This window comes from Stegodyphus dumicola, chromosome X1 (genome assembly GCF_044657685.1).
Source record: "Stegodyphus dumicola isolate Sdum_Otavi_A_Nest chromosome X1, ASM4465768v1".
NCBI classification, from domain to species: domain Eukaryota; kingdom Metazoa; phylum Arthropoda; class Arachnida; order Araneae; family Eresidae; genus Stegodyphus; species Stegodyphus dumicola.
The window spans coordinates 17,688,790-17,707,792 of record NC_140780.1 but is presented as its reverse complement, the minus strand read 5'-3'; the positions used below and the strand labels follow the sequence as shown (position 1 = coordinate 17,707,792).

The 19,003-nt window shown below is 33.7% G+C and overlaps 1 protein-coding gene across 6 annotated transcripts in view; it reads right to left on the bottom strand.

Moving 5' to 3' along the window:
- Positions 1-19,003, bottom strand: part of Rgl (Ral guanine nucleotide dissociation stimulator-like) — a 165,657-nt gene that overhangs the window by 23,901 nt on the left and 122,753 nt on the right. For all 6 annotated transcript variants that reach the window (XM_035357166.2, XM_035357162.2, XM_035357165.2 and 3 more), the window contains one exon: positions 3,284-3,367. In XM_035357166.2, coding sequence (XP_035213057.1) covers positions 3,284-3,367 — 84 coding nt within the window. The remainder of the gene's footprint in view (positions 1-3,283; positions 3,368-19,003) is intronic.

Below are 19,003 nucleotides of genomic sequence, written 5' to 3'. Positions count from 1 at the left end.
TATTATGTAATAACAGTAATGCTTTAAAGGCTATGTTTTTCCCCTCAGTAACTGTTAATGAAGGGACAAAAATAATTTTAAAATCAAATTTTAGACTCTGCTTTAGTAACCCAATCTTTCCTATTAGAACACCAAAACACAGGTAATCTGTTTTCAGCACATCCATTTAAAGTGCAAAGGTTTTTTGAACAATACACAAGCATGGGCTTCAATTTGACACCACCAGATGAATTTCCTCCTAACAACAAGGTAATTCGATCATTTGATGCTTTATAGGCTGGGTGAGATTGCTCTTTTTCTGACAAACAAGACCTAGACGGCAGCTTCTTCCAGTACAACTCAGATTCATCCATGTTAAAAATTTGTTCAAGGTAGCCTTCTTCAAAAATTTGTTTTATTTCTCCAGGGAATTTTGATGCTACTTCTTTATCTGCCCTCGTACTTTCCCCCAAAATGCGAACATTATGAATCTCTGCATGTCTTTTAAAGTGAAATCCAACCTTTCTTATTAGAATGTCAAAACGCAGATTATGAGTTTTTAGCATATCCCTTTAAAGTGCAAAAGTTTTCAGCTCAATACACAAGCATGGGCTTCAATTTAACATCATCAGATGCATTTCCTTGCAACAATTAGACAGATAATCTGATCCCTTGATGACTGAGTGAGATTTGTCAACTTTAAAAATTCAGTCATTCTTCCTCAATAGTTTGTTTTATTTATTCTGGGAATTTGGACGCTGTTCCTTTATCTGAACTTGAGCTTTCCCCTATGATGATAACATTGTGTATTTTAAAAATAAAAGAACCACCCACAGCTTGCTTAAAAATTTTCATCAGTTTTGTTTTCAGACAGTTTTTCTTTAAGTGTAGAAAAAAAGACTTTATGCTTTTGCTAGACTTTTTAGTCAAGCAAAAGGCTTAAGGGAATTCTTTTTTCATCACAGTCCTCAACCTAAAGTGAAAGAAGTCTTTCCATATTTAACATTAAAGGACTTCTTTGTGTTACAAATTTCTTGGAAGCAAAATAGTTGGTAGCCATTCCATAAGTCTTATATTTCTCTTTATCTTTCACAATCTTTTCAACAGAAGAATCATTTATTTTTAATCTCTTAAAACCTTGGCATATGATGTACTCTACTCATGAATTTTAATAATTCTTAGCTTTTTTTGTAAATTCAACAATTTATGATTGTTTGGTACTCAACTGGTATCAGATTCTCCTTTCTCATTCATTTTAAATGGATATACCATTGAATTATATATAAAAATAAATTTAAAAAAAAGAGCAAATCAGATGGCGTGAATCAGATGGTGAAAATGAAAAATGATCATGTGACATGGCTATTATAGAGACCGATCGCAAATTTGCACTGTGAGTCTGCCACGCCTCTCAGTGAACGCGCATGACCAATCAGCACTGTTCATTTTGGCAGTACATATTTTAGCAGGAACATTTAGGCTGTATTGTTCTGGTACGATGTCTTTTCGAACTGTGCAATAGTGAATCAATCAGTACTAAGTGATGCATGCCACACTAAGTTTTTCTTGTAGACTGAGTTTTTCTCGTAGACTAAAACTGAAAATGCAATATATTGAAATATGTCTACACTGTAATGTCATCACGTACAGTTAACACATTAAAAAATTTCATTGCTCTTTAAATAGTTACTTGATCTTGTAATTTAAAATTACAAAACTCATTTTCGCAGACGTAAAGAAAAATGCAAGAAAACAGAATTGAAATAAATTAAAAGTTCACAGTTGCATTTTGAAATCATGAATGAAACAGAAACTTTTGCAAATTAAAGTATTCAATGATCAAACGAACGAATATTTTTAATCTAAAGTTTCATGATGATGAAGAATACTATCACTTTCAAAACACTGACTGTTCTAAGCATATTAGATGCAGCATAACTACTAAAAAATCACTTTTGTAAGTCTAAAGTTAGATGATGCAAAACACAAATACTTGGGAGGAAAATCTTTTTCTTGAGCGTAAGTGCTGAAGTAGCTGCTACACTACACAACAAATGCCGCACAACTACCGAATCAGATAAACCAAATCATATTTTCTTTTCAATGTCCATTTAAAAATTGCTTTTGAATACAAACTTATCACATATTATTCCGCTTGCACGAGTGGTTACTAGTTAAGAATTACTTAAAGTAATTCTGGAATACAATGCAGGGTGTGCATGAAATCCCTGAACAAATTTAACAGCTTGTTGTTTAGGAATGGAACAACTTTGATACTAATCATACTTTTACAAACAAGGTCCAAAGTTTTTGTGACAAGTAACACAAGTTACACAATCTCAACATGCAACAAAATGACTTCTGGATGACAGTTCTCCTACTGTAGCTGTTATTGCTTGTTCGCTGAATAAAAATCATCCTAAAAATCTTGTTGTGGCATCCTGCACCAAATATTTACTTTCAGGATGTCTCGCTTGTACTCCCTTGCGATGCGATGATTTTTGGATCCCCAAATCCTCACACTACATGCATATACAACCAAAGCAAATTATTGTGAAAACAGTTTGATATACATATAATAACAACACACAAATTTACAGCACTACCTCTTACAAGTTGGTCATAACAATACAGTAAAGTTGCTCAAGATTTTATGGGCATCCTGTACTTTATATTTCAGAGGTTTTATAAGCGTAAAGTACATCACTCTTCTCGAAAACAAATTATGCACCAAACATTTAAAGAATATATGTACATGCATCCAAACAATGACTTCTGAAATAAAAATCTGAAATAGTAATTCAAAATTAGTACCTTCATAAGACTCATTTTTAATTATAGCCATATTGGTTTGTCTATAAAAACAATGCTTGTTCCCCCTCTACAAGTCTGAAATCCATACTCATGTTACACATGCAGCGTACATTTAAGAAATACATTTTAATTATTAATTCAATTGCACTTACATACTTCATTACTTTAAAAAAAAAAAAAAAAAAAAAAACAGTTTTGACGCAAAGTTTTGCATAAAGATTAGCAGAGATTTAACAGCACTTAATTTTTTTTTTTTTTTCTGCAGAATACTTTCCAACACATAAAGTTCACATGCATCAGGATATCTTATGTATGAAACCTTTTTCTTGCATAACACATTCAGTAACACCAGGCTACCTTACATTTTGGCCAATGTTGCAATTCAATTAACACTTTTGCACTACTAATCAGTAATAATTCAACTCACTTTTGCAGTGATAAAAAAATTTTAAAGTTTTTTCATCAGGTATTAAAGAAAATAACAACTTACATATTCTTGAGCTAGTTTGTCAAAACTTTTATGAAACTGCTTGCTGTTTGAATAAATTGCATCCACAAATTTGGCAGATCCTTCCTAAGGAAAGATGGAAAATATACAAAATATGAGTGAAAGATTAAAATATTTCACTTCTGTTTTGAGCTTTTGCTCTCATAGCAAAATTTCAAAGATAAGAAATTTTAACTAGTTGACATCTTTACTAATTAAGAACTTTTTAAAAATAAATATGAAAAGGTGGGAATATCCCCCAAAATATGAAGAACAAGAATTTTAATTATCCACTTTGTAAGCAAATATTTAAATTACTAAAAAAAAATGCTGTTAAAATGCTTACATTAATCATATATTGAAATATTAAAAGAAAATAGCTGACAGTATTATAAGTATTATACATGGTTTCATTCCCCATTTTGATAAAGTTCTCTTATGCATAAATGCCTGCCTCTAACACAACTTATGTTCCCATCTATCCATTGAGATATATACCCATGAAATAAGTACTAGTGTCTGAGATTTTGTTTTCACCATCTAGGAAGATTGGGCCCATAGTTTAGCAGTTATGTAATAGTATTCAATGAAATAAAAATAAGCAACATTTATTGGAAAATATGCCAAGAAGAGACAATAAACGGCAGAAGAAACAACACTATAGAGCAGTAATCGTAAAATGGCAACTACAAATTCATACATTGTAAAGTGCATTGAAAACTATTTATTTAATATGTGTATAATATAATTATTATTTATTTCAATATGATCGAGACTTCAAAATCTTTTCAGTGCAGCACTACTTAAATCTGCTGGCATGATCCTTGATAGAGATGAAATTCTTGATTCTTATGTGAGGCATTTTAGAAGAATAGAAGACAACTTTCTTTTAATGGATAATTATGCTCATTGGCCTCCAAGATCTACCGATGTCAGAATACCTTAAAAAAGAGAGGGGTATGGTGTGGCTTGAATATTTGCCGAATTTAAATCTGCCTGAATATGTGTGGGACACACAAAAATTTTGACTTTCATCACTGTAATAGCCACTCCCCTGACACTCTTCAGCAGCTTTGGAATGTGATTCTGAACCAATCTGGAGTGTGCTCTGGGGAGGTCAGATCAAATGCATGAAAATCTGATGTGAAGCCAGTCAGTCAAGAATGCCCATGTATCCTATAACAACTATCCATAAACCATCACAAAAAATTTAGCATGAAAATGCATGCTTTTGTACTTTACATTTCAAAATTATTAATTTCAAATACAGCGAACACAGTTTCAAAGAAATGCTAGGTTGGTCAATATAAAGGTCTCGTAAAAGTTTCATTTCTTTTACCTTCAATTTAAAAATCTACAATATTTTTTAAATTGCTACTTTTTCTCCATTAGTGTATTTCTATTTTTTAGTTTAAGTACTTCAAAAAGTGATTAGCAGAAAGAAGGTAGTTCAAAACTGTAACAGGGTTCGTACACATTTCCTTACATGAAAATTAAGGACTTTTAAGGACCATCAAAGAAAAAATTAAGGACCTATAAGCAAACAAAAAAATGAATAGAATAAAGCAATTATACATACAACCGACTTCATGCTTGTAATTTCACTTTAAGAAACTAACAGACGTGTGTATTATGCACTATTATTAAATTCAATTTAATACTTACCATAAAACAATTTTGAAAATTAAACTAACTCCCTACAAGTTATGAAGTAGATAACATTAAATTAGGGACATAATTTCTTGAAAAACATGTATTAGTGTATTTTACACTAATAACAGTCACTATTTTAGAGATTTACATGATTATTATTTAACTTATTTGATATTTATTTAAACACAGTCAACTGCTATTATAATCACAATGTAAGAATATTTTGCAGATTAAAATAACTGATTTGTAAACATACAACTTATTTATTCAGAAGTCAAACAACAAAAATCAGCGTTATACCTACAAATTGTAGGTATAACGCTGATTTTTGTTGTTTGACTTCTGAATTAGTATTTATTCGGCGTGTTATTGTGTCTTAATTATACAACTTATTTCCTTGGTTTTTTGAAAGATACTAGAATAATAAACTGTACAATAAAAGATACAAAACATTTGTGCTTTTTTTAAACCTGAGATCTTTTCAGGTATTTTAACATCTAATTTATTTATGTCTATTTCCTTTTCTTTAACTATTCTTCTAAGTTCATTTGCTTTGATAAACAAATCAATGTTCCTGCTGGTCTCAGCTTCATCTGCTAAAGCATCTACTTCTTCATTAACATCTTTAATGTCCCTTTGAAGAAATTTGTTCTTCTGCTTCATATAATCAATTTCTTCCTCAAAATATTTCTTTTCCTCTTTGAATTTTCAGATTTAGTTAAAGATTTTTGTTCTTCTAAATACTGAACTTCTAAATAATGAACTCCACTTCTTGCAGAAGCTGCTGCTGATCTCATTTCTTTATTAATTTCGATATTAAGAACACCTCCAGAAAATTTTATGTAATCAAATACTGTGCGTTGAAAAATGTATGATGAGTCACTTAAATTTTCAATTTCAATTGCTTTATTTACAGAGAAGCCCCTTTCCACAGAGGCCTGTTCATGTGACAAGATAAGATTACTTGTCACAGTGAATACTTGAATAGTGAAAATATACATTTTTTACTATATATATATTTATATAATTTATTTCCTAAGCAATATTGATTAATTGATTATATTATCTCCTAAGTTTAATTAAAGTAAAATTATTTTAAAAGAGTGAATCCATACTGGTAAGTTATATTTTGAAAGATGTATATATAGTACAAAGTCCGAGATCTGGACATGCAATATCTGGAATGATCTAAAATCCAGACCTCAAAGCCACCACCAACCAATTTTTTAGGGTTTTTTTGAAGGGAAGGGGTATGCTTTACGCACGCGCATTAGATTTTTTTTCCTCATCATAAAAAAACATGTCGGTGTTGGCAGTGGTGATAAAGGCAAAGCATGTTTTGCTTCCCTTAAAATAAAGCTAAGACTAAACTAAATAAAATCCTTGCTTTATTCCTTGCTTTATCCTTGCTATTAAATAAAATAAAAGAGCTAACACTTTAGCCTTTACATTTAAAATCATTTAGTGAAAGCAAAGTAGCATTATGCTAACTCATAATAACACAAGAGAACAAGAACGCCAAAAACCTTTTTGGCGATACCGGCGTACATATATATTATATTCGGCCAACCCGCCGATCTTGACGTCATCGGTCAATCAGCGGCAACCACGTTAGCTTACGGCCGATCGACCTCCGATCAAAATTTGCATGTGGAAAACTAAAGCCAACAGTCGGAAATCCCGATTCTTAATCTCAGTTTGGCGCTAAATAAAATATCTCATTATTGAAGAAATAATTATTTTAGTATAAATTTGTGTGATTAGTAACTTGACTCCATAGCTGCGTATCTGCTTGGCATAATTTCAAACCGAAACATCTGTTAATTTTACACCAACTAATATTTTATATCCTTGATGCCGAAATCGCGAATCATTATTTATTGTATTTTGCTTTCATCACCGCATGTTTATCAACGGATGACAACTTGAGTGATGACTCATGCAGTGACGCCAAATAACAGAGTATTATCCGATTACAGATTTAAGTTTAATGCGCTAAAATGTTGACAAGGGGAGATTTAGCAGAAATTTCTTTCCTTATGCTAAAAATAGATTTTGTTAATGATACTCATAGGACAAACGATCATATTTAGCGCTATTTGAATTAAGAATAACTGATTTGTTTTTCACATAAAGCCAGAACCAGCGCCAGAGCTCGCATGGCCGCACCAGGCGGCAGAATTTAGCGAAGTTAAACAGAAGTTTTTCATTGCGATGACAATGCCCAATCATCAATCAATTAACGGAGGTCGAAATCTGTAGTATGGTTCTAAATCCAGAAAATACAGCTACCGATAGTGAAGAAAGTAACAGAGAGGTTACTAAACGAGAAAAAATTTTGATTGACAAGTTATTCGGAATTCTCGACACAGCAATTACACGACTTAAACAATGGAACTTAATAACTGAACAAGAAATTATATGTCTATAGTATTAGTAGAGAAAACAACTCAAACAACTCATATTGAAAGAAATGTTTAATAAAGTAAACATATAAATATTAAGCTCTTTTCTTTTGTAAATTTTGATACCCTTTAAATCATAAATGCTTCATTATTTCATAAATCACGATTTCATATTTTCAATTTTCTAATTTCTATGTGCCATCTTAGTAGATTTAAAATGATCTAATATCCGGAAAAATCTCAAATCTGGGGTCACCGAAGTCCCGACGAGTCCAGACCTCGGACTTTGTACTGTATATATATATATATATATATATAATACTGTTTAGGAAATAAATTATATATATATATATATATATATAATACGGAATGTATATTTTCAGTTAAACTTCTACCCAATAACTTTAGTAATTCATGAAAGTTAATTTTGCGTCTAGTTAATTTAGGAAAATTAGTTTCAATTAGTTGTTTTCAGCTTTAAAAATATTAAACATTTTTTAATTAGTTATTTTCAACTAATAATTGTATCGCCGTTAGCAAAAATTATGCATTACTATCAACAACATAGGTTTAAACCAAATACTTAATTGTCTATTGAAGCTTCAAAATGTATTTTCGAACTTCACATTTTCTCGGCTAGCGTTACCGAATTTGCCCTTGGCGACCTAAAATCGAAATGGAGCCAACAGATTTCCCGCGAAATCGATAACAGACCCTCTGCAGAAATAAACTCATAATCCCGATATCCCATACATATTAGTATGTGCAAAAGAGAATAAACTTCATAGAAGGTGATAAAAAATTAATTTATGGCTTAATTGAAACAAACACAGAAATTAAGCTAAGCAAAACCGTGTAAAAACAAATTGAAATGATAAAACGAAACTTAATTTTCATGTGAATTTTCAGCGCTGACTCTCCCATTCTAGAAATTTCAATTTGTTTCAGACAAAGACCACATTTCAGGATTGCCATCCATCAATATCCAGTCTTTGTAGTCAGCTTGATGAAGCCACAGTTTATTGAAAATGCACTTTCCAGGCAACTCGTTCCTATTGGCGTCGGAAGGGTTGTGGCCTTCCAGGTTGGGATTGCTCTAATTTTGGCAAATATTTTCAGAATCCCCCCTTTTTTTTTCCTCGAGCACCTTCATCACCACTTTCGCCTCTTAAACAACTTCCGGCTTCACGCTTTCGTCACAATCTGCCTAAATTTATGGATAACACCTGTTTCGAAAGATTGAGTGAATAGCCAATCAGACACCGATACTTTCGTTCGGGTAGCTAATTGTTGTTGTTTTTTTATCATTTGCAACGCAAATCCGCCAACAGATTGGTTAAGAGCCGTGTAATTTTAATTCCATATTCATGAGAAATCGTAATTCACACTTAAAATGGCAATCATTAGAAATGATAAGAAATGTCAAATGAGCCAAATTAAGGACTGTTTATTCATTTTGGCCAGGACTTTTAAGGACCAAAAATCATTTTTGAAAAATTAAGGACTTTTAAGGACCGTACGCACCCTGTGTAAGCTGGAAATGTTATTTGGATGCAACTTGCTTCTCTTCACACTCAAAGTTTACAAGGATGATATCTGACTTATAACAAATAACTCCTAATAAGCTCCTCTCATTCACACACACACAAAAAAAAAAAAAAAAAAAAAAAAGGTAAAGCCATTCTTTTTCTCTTCTAAGGAGTGAAAGATACTACTTGATCGCTGCATGAAATGACACACAGTATCAGGTTCAATGTTTCTTCTAACCTTCTTCGGAAACATACAATGACCTGACTAGAACAGAGAGCTTACTAAAGCTATGTTCACTAATTGTAGTAAGTAGACAGGATACAGACGAAGGGTATACAAAACCCTTTATTTTTTTTTTTCTTTATATACAATGACTTCCGTACTTCGGAATACAATGACCCTCCACTCGGGGTCTAACTTAAAAGATATCAAAATAAAACTAAACTCTAATTTAACTTTAGAATAAGATTGGCCTTATAATAACAGGAAGCGTATGTAGCACAGAGACTGTGAACACTACAATACGTTTAATTTATCAAGAGGATTAAAACCTCTAGCCTGGAAGGCAAAGTAGCAACTGCGTAACTTCTAAGGTAAGCGGCCTGCTTCGAACTCACGGCTTCCTCTCTCCTGCTTGGCAAAAAGGCCACACTTAAATACTTGGCGTTCGCCAGACAACTTTGCATAAACTCCTTCACGCTTATAATTCTGGCCGGAAGTAGAAAATAAGAAGTGATAGTAAAGATTTAAAATAAAATAAACGTTAGTAAAACTTAAGATCCTTACATACTTCCCGCCAGAGTTAATTAGTTTGAAACTGAGGTCTAAAACGACCTTGTTGAAAACTTTTAGCTCTAGAAACTAACGCGAGGCCAAACTTTTACAAACATAACTTAGCTAGAAACTAGAAAATTTTAAAAGAAAGAAATTTGTTACAATAGCAGCTCCCGGAATATACAACAATCTTTTTTCTTTTTCATCTGTACTGCATCAAAACAGGAGCTTTATTCAATTCTGGTTCCTTCCAGAGATCTGGAAGGAAAACTAGTTTAATGAAATGTTACAGAATGACATTGCAAATAACATATAGAATATACTTTTCTTAACATTCTTATTTCATTCATGACTATTTTAATTATCTCTCCCCGTGCTCTCTGACATGTGTTGTAAAAACACCAAACACGAATGTGTTTCTGTCTATGTGTTCAACACTTCCTCCTACAATCAAAACACTAACGTGTTAAAATTCAACATACGAGACCTCTTAACACACCCTAATTTCAACTCTAGACCCTGAGGTACTATTCTGAAAGTGGCTAACTCTAAAGTGTAGCGTCAGAGAGCCTAACTACATCATTCAACCTTTAACACATATTCACCATGATTTAATCTTTACAGTCACACGAATAACAAATTTTTTAACATTACTTTCACTTTTACCATATCACGTTATTTCTAAACATTCAAAATAACAGTTCACATGTATACAAGAACATATCAAGATGCCGTTAATTTTACACATTTGAAAACATACATTAGTAGTACATTGTTAACTTCTATTCTTTTCAAAGCAAGTGCCAATTCTTTCTACATTGAAATAATACTACATTTCAAAAAGTCTTTCAGACTAAAACTTCTTTCTTGTTAGAATGTTTTAAATAAAATTTATACAATATTTAAGTCTTTATACAACGCTATTATACATCAACTTTAGTTTTACGCGCGAGTAATTGAAAAACATAATAAGAAAATCGGTCACAACTCATTTCTCGCCCTTTTGGCGATAAAGGTAGACCTCGCATGAGGTAAAACTTCTTCAAATCTGCCACTTGCAGTAAGAATGAAAGATTAACTTAAGTTTGTAAAGTAACACAAAATTTTACTTATCTTTGTAATATTCAGACATCCTTTTCTGGGCCCAGTCTTTAAAGGTGCTGCAGACCGTAGCTTGGTTGATCCTCCTTCTTGTACGGGCTCGCCCTTCAGTGCTTTCCTCTGGAAGCTTCCGTTTTTCACCACTACGGCCACCCTTGAACATCTTCCTTCTGTCCTCTGCTTGTGGTCTTGGCCGTTTGAAGGCAGCTGGTCTTGGTGGAACCGGGAAACTTCTGTCGTGATCCTGCTTGGACCTCGTTGTTGGCCGTTCAAATTTTTCTTGTACTTTTTCCTCCGCCGCTGATGGCCCTTCCGCAGTTCGGCGACTTTTGCTGCGGAGAGTTCTGTCGGATGAGTCAATCTTCCGTTTCACAGCCGGGTTATAGTTGCCGTCCTTTCTCCCGGTCTTTTCCACATACGTCGTCCTTCTCCCTTCTTCATTCTGGGGGTGTTCGTGAACTCTGTTTTTTGGACGGTGGAACGGCTTCTTTTTCTTTGTACCTTCAATTTTTCCGCGGGGCAATTTTCTTTTCACTTGCTTCTGTCTCTCATTGGCTTGCCCTTGTACTTGTCGTTTTCCCACCTCTGGAACTTGTACCTGCGGTGTCTGCCGTACCGGATCCTGCAAAAGATCTGAAAAGATTTGCATTTTATTACGGTCATAGAATGGTTTTATCTGGTCAATGTTTGCGGAACAGGTTTCACCATTTCTTGCCTTTAATACTACAACAGCGTGAGTTATTTTTTCTATAACATATGGTCCTTCAAAGCGTGGGAAAAATTTGGCAGTTTTATCTTCTGGTGCTGAAGAAAGTGAATGCTTAATTTTTAGTACTTCATCCCCTACTTTATAAGTTACTCCCCGTCGTTTCAAGTCATAATACAATTTTTGTTTTCTTTGTGCTACTTCTGTATTCTTTTTTGCTTCTTTTATTAGTTTTTCTATATCACCCATTTTAAATTCTGGGGCTCTTTGTTGCACATAAAATAGTTTATCTAACGGTGTTATAATCTTTCTGCCTAGAAATAACTCAGCAGGAGTTTTTCCCGTTGTATCATGTTTTGCGGTCCTAAGGGCGAAAGCAAATTCATTGACATAGTTATCCCAGCTTTTATGAAAATTTTTAACATAACTACGGATAATTTTCACTATATTTCTGTTGACCCGTTCCGCTATATTTGATTGCGGCCGATACGGGACCATTTTTAAATGACGTATGCCCAGTTTTTGGCACATGTCTTCAAATATATTACTTACAAATTGAGGACCATTATCCGATATAACTTTTAGGGGCGCCCCGTATTTTAAAATATATTTATTTAAAATAGAATCGGTAACTAATTTCGCGGAGGCTCGTTTTAAGGGAACAATTTCGGTCCATTTACTAAAATGATCAACTATAACAAGGAGATAGCGACTTTTGTTTAACTGACTTTTTGGGAAAGGGCCCAATAAATCGATACCGATTATTTCATTTGGAAATTCGGATTTAATACTATTTAGAAACCCGGCCGGGCGGAAATTAATATAATTAACGGCTTGACATGTTGGGCAGGACTGGACATACGCCCTTGTTAACTTTTGCAGTTCAGGAAAGTAGACTGCCTCGCGTACGCGTTGAGTAGTTTTTCGAATACCAGCATGAGAAGCTAAAGGGCTGTCATGGAGCTCTTGCAGGATATTTAATCTAAGACTAGCTGGGATAACAGGTCGAAATTCGTTGTTGGAATTCGTAGTTTTTGTATAAAATAATAGACCATCTATTAGTTCGTAATGGGCCGCCCTATTTCTTATCGCCACAATATCTTGGTGGCTAAAATTTTCAGGATCCTTCAAATACTCATAAATACTTCCAAACTCAGGATCCTTACCCAGTTCGGTTATTACAGTTTCTCGGGAATTTATTGTACACGCTGTCAGCATTGCAACTTTTACGGTATTACCCTGTTCGTCTAATTTAATTCGTGACAGGGCATCTGCTACGATATTTTCCTTTCCGGGGGTATGCTTGATTACCAGATTATATTCTTGCAGCTTGAGTGCCCATCTTATTAACCTTGGGGATAAATTTTTTCCAGAGTACAATCTAGTTACCGCCGCATGATCAGAATATACTGTTATCGGCGCCTTTCCAAAATAGACTCGGAACTTTTGCACTGCTAACAGAACTGCAAGTGCCTCTCTCTCGGTCGCGGAATAGTTTCTTTGTGTTTGATTTAAAGTTCGGCTAAAAAATGCTACTGGCTGCTGATTTTGCGAAAGTACCGCTCCTACCGCATAATCCGAAGCATCCGCTGAAATTTCTAAATTTTCATCCTTTTCAGGAAATTTCAACACAGGGGCTTGCGTTAATGCTTGTTTTAATTTTTCGAAAGCACTATTGGCTTCGGCCGTCCACGAGAATCTTGCCTTTTTCCTTTTTAATTTTAACAATGGCTCAGCGATAGCCGCAAAATCTTTTATAAAGGACCTATAATATGAACAAAGTCCTAGAAAAGAAGAGAGCTTCTTTGCCGTGTTTGGAGTCGGATACTTTTGTACAGCGATTATTTTTGATTCATCTGTCTCGATCCCTTTTTGCGATATTTTGTAACCTAAATATTTTAATTCAGGGGCTGCAAATTTGCATTTTTCGACATTAACTTTTAGACCGGCCTCATTTAATAAAGAAAACACCTGTCTTAAATCCTGTACATGTTGGTCTAGATTATCACTAGTAATAATGATATCGTCTAAATAGATAAATGTGGACTTTCCGAGAACAGGTCTTAACACAATGTCCATGCATCGCTGAAATGTTGCTGGGGCGCCTGAAAGGCCAAACGGCATTCGCAAAAATGCATAAGTGCCAGACTTGGTTATAAAAGCAGTCTTAGGCACGTCCTCAGGCCTGATCCCTATTTGAAAATAACCATTCGTTAAGTCTAAAGTTGTCATAAATTTGGTTGATTTTATGTTCCTTAAAATTTCTTCTATAATCGGTAACGGATATACCGGATATTTCGTTATGGAATTTAATTTACGGTAATCAATAGCGAATCTCCACCTTTTTGGATGCTCCAAAGGATAATCATTATTTTTCTTACATAAAACCACCGGACTAGCATAACTACTTGAGATAGGCGTTACGATCTTTTTACGTAGCATATCGGTAATATGCCATTCTATAATTTTTTCCTTATTCTTATCATACCGGTATGGTTTTTGACGAACCGGCAATGCATCTCCGGTGTCAATACTATGGTTAGTAACCTGGGTAAATCCTGGAATATCACTAAATAAGGAAGCAAATTCACTTACCACTTGTCGGATTCTATCTTGCTCGTCATTAGGCAGGTGGTCGAGATTTACCCTTGGCGGTTCAACCTTTTCTACACACACTGGTTTCATCGTCAGCTTAAGAGACGCTTCATTAAAATCCAGTGTAGCTTGTGCGTCTGAAAGAAAGTCTATTCCTAGTATTAAGTGTGCTTGCAAATTCTTTACTATAAAAAACATCACCTTTACTTGTTCGTCCTTGATACGGATGTACAAAGGTACTTTACCTACGCACTTACATTGTTCTCCTTGCGCCGCTAATACTGTTGTATTATCCGCATTATATATGCGGTATTTGCGAAAATACTTTCTAAAAAAGACTTCTGCCACACAGGAACACTGCGCGCCGGTATCCAGGAGTGCGGTGGCCGGGATATTATTTACCAAGACTTCAATCTTCGGAAGAGTTAAATTTTTCACCATTACTGTATTTAACTTGTAGGAAGAGGGGTTTTCGTGGCCTTCGGATTTCCGCACCCTCTCGTCAGCAGAAATCCGTTTTAGTTTAAATTATTTTTTCTTTCGGTGCTTTCCTTCTTTCTCCACTGGCCTTGAGACTTTTTTCCTGGGTTGCTATTGAACTGTCGACGTTCGCCGGCTGTTTTTGAATGCTCGGGTTTCCTTGCCCACTGATTCGCTTTTTCTCCGTAGCCATGTGCTTGAGTTTGCTGTAGTCTTGGCGTACCAAATTGGTTTCGCTGTTGATATTGGCGTCTTCTTTCGACGTCCGCCGTTCTTCTACTTTCAAACTGGATTGCTAGCTCAAATAATTTTTCCAGTGTAGTCGGATTTCTCAATTCAATAAAGTCTTGCACTTGGGGTAGTAACCTCGGCAAAATCACTTGAATTATTTCAGGATCCGGACGGTTTCCATACAAGAGCTTGAAAACGTGAATTTTTCTTAAAATAAAGCTCGAGAGGTTTTCGATTCTTTGTTGATATATACTGAAAAGTTCTGTTTCTAATTTCGCACGATCCCTTACAACAGGGAAGGCTTTTAGTAGGGCAGTCTTGAAATTTTCGTAGGTATAGGTGGGACTTCCTGCTTGACCCAAGAGACTTCTGCCGATACATTTGAACCAGTTAAGCGCTTGGCCCCTCAAAGCGCTGGTAGCTAAGGTAACTTTTTGAAACTCGTGCACGGGGTAGAGCATGAAGTGGTCATCCAATTTTTCCAAAAAACTGGTTACCTGTGAGTTTCCATTAAACGTTGCTTCTGGTTTCATCGAAGCGCGCATGGTCTGGACAATATACCCAAATCCTTCCAGGGCGGCAGCTGGCATTTCTGGATTCTGAGCTGTTTCTGCAGGCAGCACAGGTTCTTCTTGAAACTCGGCCATGGTTATTCTTCGTCGGGCGCCACTATCAGGTTCAATATTTCTTCTAACCTTCTTCGGAAACATACAATGACCTGACTAGAACAGAGAGCTTACTAAAGCTATGTTCACTAATTGTAGTAAGTAGACAGGATACAGACGAAGGGTATACAAAACCCTTTATTTTTTTTTTCTTTATATACAATGACTTCCGTACTTCGGAATACAATGACCCTCCACTCGGGGTCTAACTTAAAAGATATCAAAATAAAACTAAACTCTAATTTAACTTTAGAATAAGATTGGCCTTATAATAACAGGAAGCGTATGTAGCACAGAGACTGTGAACACTACAATACGTTTAATTTATCAAGAGGATTAAAACCTCTAGCCTGGAAGGCAAAGTAGCAACTGCGTAACTTCTAAGGTAAGCGGCCTGCTTCGAACTCACGGCTTCCTCTCTCCTGCTTGGCAAAAAGGCCACACTTAAATACTTGGCGTTCGCCAGACAACTTTGCATAAACTCCTTCACGCTTATAATTCTGGCCGGAAGTAGAAAATAAGAAGTGATAGTAAAGATTTAAAATAAAATAAACGTTAGTAAAACTTAAGATCCTTACAACAGTAGCTAAAATAATTTTATTTACTCTTTCAGTGGGCGATTTCCTATCCTAAAAACAGGGTGAAATTAGTGCCTATTACTTTGTTATTTGAAATTTCCTGATTATGGTTCCTTACTGACTGATATATGGTTTTAGATTTATATTTCATATTTCTGTTTCAAGAAAAGTTTTACAAACACGTTTTTAACACGCAATTACGTGATTTTATACGTCTGAATATATGGATGGAAACTAGATTTCTAATCTATACAGAGCTATGAAAGTACATACTTTCAGTTACAAATTATAATTTCAACATGAAAAAAAGCCCATTATTAACAAAAAGATTTTCTTGAATTTACATCAATAACTTTAATTGTAATATACAGATACCGCACAAATGTAATGACAGAAAATTCTTTATTATGTCATTTACATGCTTCAGGTTTATTTTACTGCATACTTGATATAATTAATTTAAAAAGAATTACTTTCCAGTATTCATTAAATTAAAAAATTATATTGCTAAAAAACAATGAATAAAGCTCCTCCCAAAGAAAGTGCTAAATACTTTAATATATTCATCTTTTTTTTTTTTTTTTTTTTTTTTTTTTTTTTTTTTTGATGGATAGAAATATTTTATAATGCCCATTATCAACTGATATAACATGCTAAACAATTGTTCTAGTTTCCTCTTTCCTTATTATATGTAAAGTAGACTCCCTCTTAACTGACCTAAATGGGACCGGGGTAGTTAAAGCAAAATTTCGGTTAAAGCAGAGAATGAAAAAAAATATTATTTCATGGAAATGCACTTTTTCATAGCTTTAGTAAGTATTTATTAAATGCGTGAATTTATTACAAGAGTTTTACATACCATTAGTAGGAATGTTTAAAAAATTCAGTCTCTTTTTTCTATTGAAGGCTGGAAATTCAGTGACTCACTGCATAATCTTGCCATTTTTTTTTTTTTTTTTTTTTTAAGCATGACATCAATGGAAGAAGCCAATGCCTGTTGTTTCACACAGCTTAAAGCCATTTCCAAAGCTTTTGTTCCATCCGTATGTGATATGATAGAGTCATCATCATCATAAACCACATCAGTGACAACTCGGATGATACTGTCATCTGGCAAAGTTTTTTGCTGAAGGTGCTTGTCAGCAGTCAAGTACCCATCCACATCTTTAACATCAACATCTTGGCATTCAATACGACATTTAAATGATGACAGAAAGTTGTTAGTAAAAAAGTCTCTCTTTAACTGTGGTGACTGCCTCTCCTTTCTGAATCAAACATTTTCATATCCCAGTATGTTCGAATACTATTGAGAATAGTGTTTTAAAGATTCCACCATTTCTCCTTCATTCCCATGCATAGAACTAACATTAGCATGATTATCTGGCTAATCGCCATTCTTTGGATATCAAAACTTACGCTCTTTTCCTTTCAACATACGTCATCTATTACTGAAATTCATTCTGGTCAACACCTTCTCCCACCCAAATTTTCGGGACCATTTTATTTTTTAATTTAGAGGATAGCTAGGGTTGTTTTATTTTTTAATAATCCTTATTTAATTATGAGGATCTGGGACTATTTCGTTTTTTAATTAAGAGGATACACAGAATAATAATTGTTTCAAAGTTTATTCATTTTGTATTTAAAACACATAATTATAGAATTAATTTTTTAATTTTATTTTTGTATTTAATTACAGCCAATTAAAACAGAGATCTGGTTAAGAGAGAGTGTACTGTTATATAATATGTAAATATGTTAATACTATATGTAAATTATGTAATTTTTCCCTGATTTATGCATTTAATCAAGAATTCACAGATATCCTTTCATGTATCACTGAACTTTGTTAATTTAATGTTTCTGCATCTTAAACAAAATTATAATGTATTATACATAATGTTGTATTCGTATGCTCTGAAGTTTCTTTATGGACCATTGCTTTGTTCCCTGAATATACATGGATTTTTTCCGAAGGTATATTTTATATCAATATGCAGCACTTTATGTAAACTATGACTATATTGTTTACATACTTGTTGAAAACCATCATTTTTTAACTGTTATAAAAAGTATCTAATTACTTTTAGATGCTTATATGTCATGTAACAGTCTGAGCATAAACTTCTCCTGTCTGCATAGATCTTACATGTCCAAACACACAGTTAATGCAAATTGTGTTATTTTCGGTTAGATGCAACTGATCATCATTAGTCTTTTAAGCACAATATTTACATTCAGGCTTACCCCAGATAAACTTACACCCATATTACATTATATGCTTGTCATACAATTAATGCAAAGAACAAAGGATTGTTAACAAATACTTTTATAGTCTGGAAATTTGGGAGTCATCTAAATGTAGAAATGAGCTGCTGAGATTGTGCCCTAGCACATAAGTTCTGAAAATCACTATTTACTGAGTTTGAATTAATAAAATGCATTCAGACACTTAAAAAAAAAACATATATATTGCTTTAATTTTATCATTTTTAATGACTTTTAAGCTTCACCATTTGCAACATTTTTTCAAGTATATCCAAAAGAAGTCGCCAAAGTTATAGGTCTAAAGCGTTTTTTTCGCCAAATGGTAAACCTCATATTATATTCCAGTAGTAACTCTATTCCCATCTTAGAAAGAAGGCTGGGAGAATTTTCCCTAAAGAAATTTCACTCAAGATAACAAAATGTACCAGTGTAAAACTTGTCAAAGTTTTAAGTACAAAAAGTTTCCTTGCTGTTGCTAACATTCCAAAAGCAACCCTATTCCATTCTTAGAAAAATTGCAGCAGTCATTTTCTATCAAGAAACAAAATGCTACTAAATATTTTAGGCCTTGATATTAATTTACTTTGTATTTTAGTTACCATATAACAGGCATGATCAAATTATTGTTCATTAATATTATATCTAGAATATAATTATTTTTATAGTTTTGTAGCCTTTTTAAATTTTTAATGATTTTCACTTTTTTTTTTTTTTTTTTTTTTTTACCATAGCTGAGT